An 8,783-nucleotide genomic window follows, 5' to 3' on the forward strand; every position below is an offset into this window, starting at 1 on the left:
AAATTGAGGTATATTCTTCCTTTCACGATTGCTGATTGACACCGATGCGCCTACGCCTGAGCTCACGCGACGCAAACGAGTTTGTCTTACCATCCGATACTAGTATTTACGATTTCACCTACTCAATTTTCGTGGTAGTTTTACTCGACGTATTGTAGTTTTTTGAGCGTCGTTACTACCGTAATTTATGGCTGATTGAATTCGTGGTTAGATACACCGCGCTCTTGTATGGACATTTGAACATCGCGTAGTAGTGTGAATATTGCATTGTTGTCTTAGAAGCGTTGTTGGTTAATCCATGTAAGTTAGGATTACTGAATAAATCATATTGGGGATTTTTATCTTTTATTTCCAATATTAATTGGTAAGTTATTGATATTGTGAGTTACTTAGGGTATCTGGAGGATTAAATTTACCTGGCGCCCATTAAGATCTATTTGAAATTTGCTAAGTTGTTTAACCCACTCCCGTCTCCACTGTTTAGCTTAGCCGCGGATACCCATCTGTCTTATTTGTTACCGACAGATGATTTAGTCCCCTCTTGTGGTTTGTGAGGTGACATTTTGGCGCCCAACGTGGGGCCCTTAAAAGAAGGTTTTTTTTTGCGTTTTGGCGTTAGTAGGTGACTTTTGGAAACTTTGGAAAAAATATAATATTTTTTTTTTTTTCAATTGATACCACTCTAGTAGAATAGCGTTATGGCAAGAAGACTGGTAATAAATCGTCTTGATAAAGACGAACTGACCTATGAATTAGCATATCGGGGCGTAGCAACTGGCACTTGTGAGGAAATGAGACATCGTTTGGTTCAAGTAATGCAGATGGAAAGGTACGGCGAGAGTCTTCGATATCCTTCATATCCATTCACTTTCGAGGAAGATGAGGCTGCAATCAGAGGGAAACTAGATGATATCAGAAGGCTGATTGATGACATAACCGATTCTGGAACGAGTAGCGGGGCAATGAAACTTCAGACCAAGCTAGCACATGTGTTGAATCGTATAGACAATATGGACCCAGATAAGGATAAGGACAAAGAAACCCGGAAATCCGAACTCCTGGGTTTGGCTCTGTCGTTGATGGACGAATTTTCACATAAAGTTGACAGCAGCAAGAGAAGTGATACGAAGCGTGTGCCGGTTGCACTAAATCAATTAGAAAGCAGATTGGGAGCGCAATCATTCCATGCTAACTTAGGAGCAGTTGCTCGATCGTCTCTGACGGAAGATCCAGTCTTTGACCCATGCTCAACCAGTAAAATGATTCCGCCTTATAAATGGAATCTGAAGAAGTTTTCTGGAGATGGTAAAGGAATGTCGGTGACAGCATTTTTCGAGGGAATAGAGGAGTTGAGACTAGCGCGACATGTCCCCAACGCTGTTTTGTTGGACTCAGGTGTGGACCTTTTTGCTGACAAGGCGTATCAATTTTATAAAGATTGTCGGAATCGAGTATCGACCTGGGAAGAACTAGTGGAAGAGTTTCGAGAAGAATATCTCCCTGCCAATCATTCTGACGCATTGTTCGAAGAATTGCAGAAAAGGACTCAACACCACTCAGAAACCATCGGAGTTTATCTTGCAGTGATGTCAAGCTACTTCAGCCGCCTAGGTTGCCCAATGACAGAGGAAGCTAAGCTGAACATAGTTATGAAGAATTTACATCCCTTTTACCAAGACAGATTACGTGAACCCTTACCCACAACCATTTCAGAACTTCGCTCGGTATGTCGAAGAATGGAAGCCAGAAGGGACATAATCAATAGCTACGTAGAACCATCAGCACGTCGTGGCAACGTGATAGAGAAGGATTTGGCTTTCGTAGAGGTCACCAAGGAATTGAATGCCTTAGAGATAGCAACGGCACGAATTCCGTCGAACAATCAGTCGAAGGAGATAGTATGTTTCCGATGCGATCAACCCGGACATCGTGCTATAGGATGTGCTCTACCGAAGCAACTGGAATGCTACAGATGTAAGAGAAAAGGGTTATACCGTTCGTAATTGTCCAAACTGCTCCGTGTCGGGAAACGACAAGCGACGCCTTTGAATCGTCGAGGGGAAGGCGCTCGCAAATTGCACTCGGCGACTGCTATTCAACCAATCCTTGATTATATTCTGGATCACGCCGAAAACGATGAGAGACCCTACCTTAAAGTTGAAGTCTTGGGGCGTAGTAGTTTACTGGGGTTATTAGACTCAGGTGCCTCAGCCACTATCTTGGGACACCCAGGTTGGCAAATCGTAAAAGATTTGGTACATTTGAATTCAGCAAAGAGAATTAGTTGCACTGTTGCCAATGGTCAAGTATGTGAAAGTATAGGAGAATGTGAAGTGCCATTTTGTTTAAGAGGCAAGCTGAAATTAATTCGAGTTTTAGTGGTTCCTGATGTCCCTCATCACTTAATTTTGGGAACGAATTTCTGGAGAGCAATGGGAGTGGTTCCGAATCTGAGGCACAACGAGTGGAAATTTTCTGAGGAAATTTGCTATCTGAACGCATTGGACCATCTTCGAGGACAAACAGTTTTATCACCATTGGAATAGGCCCGGCTAAACGCTGTAGTAGAGAAGAACAAGGAGCTCATGGGGAATAATTTAGGCTGTACGAATCTAGCTGAACATGTCATCGTGACCAACTCACCACCCATCAAGCAGCGTTATTATCCAGTGTCGCCTATTATTCAACAACATATTGATCGAGAACTAACAGAGATGTTGAAGAACGATATTATCGAGAAGTCGAATAGTGGCTGGTCGTCACCGGTTCTTCTCGTTAAGAAGAAAGATGGGAGCTACCGCTTTTGCGTTGATTACAGAAAACTAAATTCGGTAACGGAACGAGACAGCTACCCTCTCCCATATGTTTCCCACACGCTCGATAAATTGAAAAATGCACATTATTTATCCTCTCTTGATATCAAGTCTGCGTATTGGCAAGTTCCTGTGGCGGAAAAGTCGAGACCGTATACAGCGTTTACCGTTCCTGGGCGTGGTTTGTTCCAATTTAAAAGGATGCCGTTCGGATTACATAATTCACCAGCAACGTGGCAGAGGTTGATCGATACCGTCCTAGGACCTGAACTAGAACCACACGTCTTCGTCTATTTGGATGATGTAGTGATCGTTACCCAAACTCTGGAGAAACATCTGACAATTCTTGATGAAGTTTTCCGCAGATTGAGAGAAGCAAATCTCACTGTTAGCTTCGAAAAGTGTCAATTTTGTAGGCCAGAAATGAAGTATTTGGGATACGTTGTAGATAGAAATGGGTTGCATGTCGACCCCGATAAAGTCAAGGCTATGTTGCAGCTTCCTAGACCAGAATCGGTAAAAGATGTCAGGAGACTGGTGGGTACTTTTTCCTGGTACAGGAGATTCATACCTGAGTTTGCATCCATCGTTTCTCCACTCACATCGCTGCTGAAAAAGGGTAGAAAGTTTGATTGGACCGAAACTTGCGATATCGCTTTTCAGAAGATGAAGGAACGTCTTATATCAGCACCAGTCTTGAGCTGTCCGGATTATTCCCTCCCATTTGTTCTGCAAACAGACGCCTCGGCATTTGGAATTGGCGCTGTTCTCACTCAGACTCGCGAGGATGAGGACGTAGTAATTTGCTATTTGAGTAGATCATTGACGAAACAAGAGCGCAATTTTTCTACTACAGAAAGGGAATGCTTGGCCGTGCTGTGGGCGATTGAAAAACTGCGACCTTATTTAGAAGCTATTCCGTTCACCGTAATAACCGATCACTATTCCTTGGTCTGGTTACAGAATTTGAAAGATCCATCAGGACGACTGGCAAGATGGGCAGTCCGCATGCAGCAATATGACTTCAAAATTGTTCACAGGAAAGGGAAGGATCACATCGTTCCTGACACCCTTTCTCGATCGGTCCCAGTCATTGATGCCATCAACCAGCAGATGAAAGAAGAGATTTTGGACAAGTGGTACCTGCGCGTGAAAGATCGAGTGAGTTTACAACCCGAAAAATACCCCAATTGGAGATTCTCTCAGGGATCACTCTACAAGTACGTCAAACCGTGTTACGTGGAATTAGAAGACCAAACCGACGTTTGGAAGTTAGTTGTACCAAAAGCGGATCGGAAGAAAATTCTTATTGAAGCTCATGCAGACCCGACCTCAGGACATCAAGGAATATTCAAAACCTACCATCGTATCAGGGAAAGGCATTATTGGCCAAAGATGAAATCTGACGTGTCGAAGTTTGTTCGAAATTGTTCCACTTGTTCCGCCTATAAACCCGACCTCAGAGGACCAAATGGACTAATGACTCCACAACCGAAAGTGACCCGGCCATGGGAAATGATCGCCAGTGATATCATGGGACCCTTACCTAGATCTACAAAAGGCAATAAATTTATCTTAGTCGTAACAGATTACTTTAGCAAGTTTTCATTAGTCTTTCCGCTAAGATCGTCAACAGCAGAAATCATCATAAGGAAGATCGAAGAGGAAGTTTTTCTGGTATATGGAGTTCCCCGAATTCTTTTGTGCGATAATGGGCCGCAATACCGATCTCGACAGATGAGAAAACTCGTGGAAGAATATAAGGTGAAAATTAGGTATAATGCCCATTATCATCCTCAGGCAAACCCGACTGAACGAGTGAACAGAACATTGAAGTCAATGTTGGCTATGTATGTGTCCGATAATCACAGGACCTGGGATTTCAACTTACCCAAGCTATCATGCGCCTTGAGAACGGCTCGACATGAGACGACTAACCACACTCCATATTTCGTGAATTTCGGCCGCTCAATGGTTTTGTGCGGAGAGGAGATCTCTCAGAGGAAAAATCTATTGGTTGATAGTGAACCTGCTGAAGATTCGAGGCCTGAAGGATTCAGAAAACTCTTTGAGGAGATAAGGAAAAGGTTAGATGTGGCTGCTCGAAAGAATGAAAAAACTTATAACCTTCGAAGAAGGAGTGAAGAATTTTGGCCAAATCAACCCGTTTGGAGGAAGAATTTGTGGTATCAGAGGCGGACAAATATTTTAGTGCTAAGCTAGCGCCAAGATTTGTCGGGCCTTTTTATATTAAAAAAAGGGTATCCCCGTGGACATATGAATTAAGAGATGAAGACGGTAATTATAAGGGAATATGGAATGCGAAAGACCTAAAGTCAGCTAGCGCTGATGAAAATTTACGCTAGTAAATTTTCTTGAGGCAAGGGGGGAATTGTAACGGTCTAAATTTACTTGTAAATATTGTAGATATTGTTCGTTTATTTACTATGGAATCGACAGAATTGTCATTTATTGATGACGAACTTTTCGTCACAGCTAGGGACACATCTGGTTTGTCAGTGTGCCAACCTACATTTTCAAAGAAGTTGTTACGTTTCAATTTAGCCCTAGATCAAACTGCTCTTATGTGACCTTTCAAAAACACTACCTTTCCTTTTAAGATCTTTATTCAGAGGATATTAACAATGTAATTCAGTTACAAGTTCATTTTATTCATTTAACATCATAGTAATGGGAATCTTCCGTTCCATAGAAAACCATACCTGAAATGTATAAGAATAAATGTATGCTCCCTGACTAACTGCTTTGACCAGTACTTACGCATTCTCCTATTGCCAATCGACGTTGGAGATCCGAAATTCCTCGCTAGGTTGAAATAGTTGTTATTGTTTGTTTCTCAGTTTTCTTCACCTATCATTTTTTTTCAGCCGTTGTCTGCCGTATTCCCTATACCTTTCCGAGAATATTTCTTGCATAGATTGTTATTCATCACTTCCAGAAGGTTTACTGACATATTAGAGCCATATCGCCTGAAAAACAATATTAGTTACCTCTGGGTTTCTGAATACTGTTTGATATTTTCGGTAAATATTCTGCATAATATGAATGCTCTAATATTTGTACTGAAAGGGAAGGTTATGGCGACTTACCTTATATGTTTCTATTCCATCGCATGAATAAGGATTGGTAAATAGTTGAAAATAGGTTGGAACAATATATTTTGTAAATATTCGTAAACAAGGTTAAGAGACAGCTGTTGGTTGACATCTGCCGAACTTTCGTAGTGTCGTTCCGTCGACTTACACCGAACTAGTTCTACAGTTGTTCACGGGTGAGGGATTGATCGGTTACTCAAGTTGTCAAGGGTTGTTTTAGGGTTGCATTGCTTTGAGAAGGAGTTTTGATGGGTCATGGACTTGTTGATGATGTATCAAGTGGCTGTGGAGGAATTGTTAGATTTATGATGTTGTGCACAGCGCCCCCTTGGTGCTTGTAGTGTAGATTGGATGCACTGTGGCAACAACTGGTTAGCTGTCAGATGTGGCAGTCGCTTAGTATTTGGAAGTTAACCTTCGGTGAGCTTGGTTCGGAGTTCAAAGGGTATCATCAGACTGATTGTAGGATATATTTGGTTGTATTTGTGCCATCCTTCACGGGGATTATTTCTACAAGTCAGGATTGTAAAGTGGAAGACTGATTGGTCATTTTGGTGTGGATATTTGCAGTCGGAAACTTAAGCTCTTTTGAGGATTTGTGGTGGTTACCGAACTCGTGCCAGGTGGGAGGATTTCCGAAATTAGGTATGTCTGAATCACTGTCGCATCTCTCATGTGATCTTAGCTATGATATCACTTCTTCAATTCTACAACCTTCGTTTCTCGTCTCTAGATTCATAAGAAACAGAAGGCCCTCAGTCACTCATCAAGTCCCAGTAGGACTTCCGTGCAGAGCACCGCACACGAAGAAACGTATAGAAAACCCCTTGGCCAGGGTAAGAATTTTACCATTAAATGTGTTTTTGATGAGTTTAGTAATTTCTGATTCCATCGTTATATCTCAAATGAATATTAGTATTGAAGAGAGGTTTCAACACTCATTCAATTTTATTGATTTTTACGGATCATATGGTTATACAGGGCACCCAAAAATATACTCTTGTTATCTTGCTACTTTGCTTGATGAAAATATACCAGGGGTATTGATTAGTCAAATAGTCCTATTGAATGGGGGTTGAATCTCACCTTGTTTCATCTGATTCTGATTGAGAATTTTCTTCCGTAGGGTTTTTCTTCCTGCTTTTCTTTTCTTCCTGTTTTTCTTCCTGTTTTTCTTCCTGTTTTTCTTCCTGTTTTTCTTCCTGTTTTTCTTCCTGTTTTTCTTCCTGTTTTTCTTCCTGTTTTTCTTCCTGTTTTTCTTCCTGTTTTTCTTCCTGTTTTTCTTCCTGTTTTTCTTCCTGCTTTTCTTCCTGCTTTTTTGTCTTCGTCAAGGGTTCCTGTTTTCCTTTATTTTCTTTCTGGATCTTATTTGGTGATCCATTACTGGTCCAGCTTGTCGTGCCCTACAGGGTGATCTATCTTGGTGGTGCTACAGGGTGATCCATCTCCGGTGCTACAGGGTGATCCATCTCCGCCATACTACAGGGTAGCCTAACACCATATACCGGGTGGCCCAAAAGGAGCACGCAAGTTATAATTGATTTAATTGAATATTTGTGATATACTGAGATATTTGAATAATTGTTGCCCTTATGTTTATTGATACCTGTTGATATAGTGTTTGTTTATCGTTTATTGATTAAGAGTTTGTTATTGATACCTGATTGACATAGATATTTGTGAAACGGAAATTGAGGTATATTCTTCCTTTCACGATTGCTGATTGACACCGATGCGCCTACGCCTGAGCTCACGCGACGCAAACGAGTTTGTCTTACCATCCGATACTAGTATTTACGATTTCACCTACTCAATTTCGTGGTAGTTTTACTCGACGTATTGTAGTTTTTTTGAGCGTCGTTACTACCGTAATTTATGGCTGATTGAATTCGTGGTTAGATACACCGCGCTCTTGTATGGACATTTGAACATCGCGTAGTAGTGTGAATATTGCATTGTTGTCTTAGAAGCGTTGTTGGTTAATCCATGTAAGTTAGGATTACTGAATAAATCATATTGGGGATTTTTATCTTTTATTTCCAATATTAATTGGTAAGTTATTGATATTGTGAGTTACTTAGGGTATCTGGAGGATTAAATTTACCTGGCGCCCATTAAGATCTATTTGAAATTTGCTAAGTTGTTTAACCCACTCCCGTCTCCACTGTTTAGCTTAGCCGCGGATACCCATCTGTCTTATTTGTTACCGACAGATGATTTAGTCCCCTCTTGTGGTTTGTGAGGTGACAATGTAAAGTATGCACTCAATCACATTATAAATATCCATTCATGAGTATTATTTGCAGATGAATCCGAAGGAAACCCTGGAAACCGTCTTTCCATGGATGATTTCCAGATTCTCTGCGAAGGTAATTCCAAAAACTGCCATCTGAGCTGGGCATCAGCTGCTCAGGCCATGATACGTAGTAATTCCAGTGACCTCTGGATGAAAGATTCCCTGGATGTTTTCTTGCAACTGGATGGATTATTTGGAAAAAATTTCAAATTTCTCACCAACCCATTTACAATGTTTGGCCAGTACGATGGAAAATCAAATTTACTGTTTCAAGATTCCACGCAAAGATTACGCAACCGACCAAATGCCAGAGATACAGATACTATGCCATATTTTTATAATTTCACACTGAAAACTGATGATTATTGTACTATAAGATCGTCGAGTTCTAATTTGTCACCAACATATCTATACATATTTATAGCGTTTATATATTTGTCCAAGTTGGTGCATATTGGAATATAATACAACAATCCTATACAACGATAAGCACTGAGAAATACTGTGATATAAAATAATATACTCTGTATAAAGATTGAAACTGTTTTACTTTGTATT

The 8,783-nt window shown here is 40.9% G+C and overlaps 1 protein-coding gene across 1 annotated transcript in view; it reads left to right on the top strand.

Annotated features, from left to right (window-relative positions):
- Tsf3 (Transferrin 3) overlaps positions 1-8,771 on the top strand; it is a 69,024-nt gene extending 60,253 nt beyond the window's left edge. Inside the window, exon 10 of the mRNA XM_074169706.1 lies at positions 8,236-8,771. Coding sequence (XP_074025807.1) covers positions 8,236-8,690 — 455 coding nt within the window. The 3' untranslated portion in view covers positions 8,691-8,771. The remainder of the gene's footprint in view (positions 1-8,235) is intronic.
- The last annotated feature ends 12 nt before the right edge of the window (positions 8,772-8,783 follow it).

Source organism: Leptinotarsa decemlineata, unplaced genomic scaffold (genome assembly GCF_025532065.1).
Source record: "Leptinotarsa decemlineata unplaced genomic scaffold, Ldec_3_MD MMD2_P_RNA_scaffold_5, whole genome shotgun sequence".
NCBI lineage: Eukaryota > Metazoa > Arthropoda > Insecta > Coleoptera > Chrysomelidae > Leptinotarsa > Leptinotarsa decemlineata.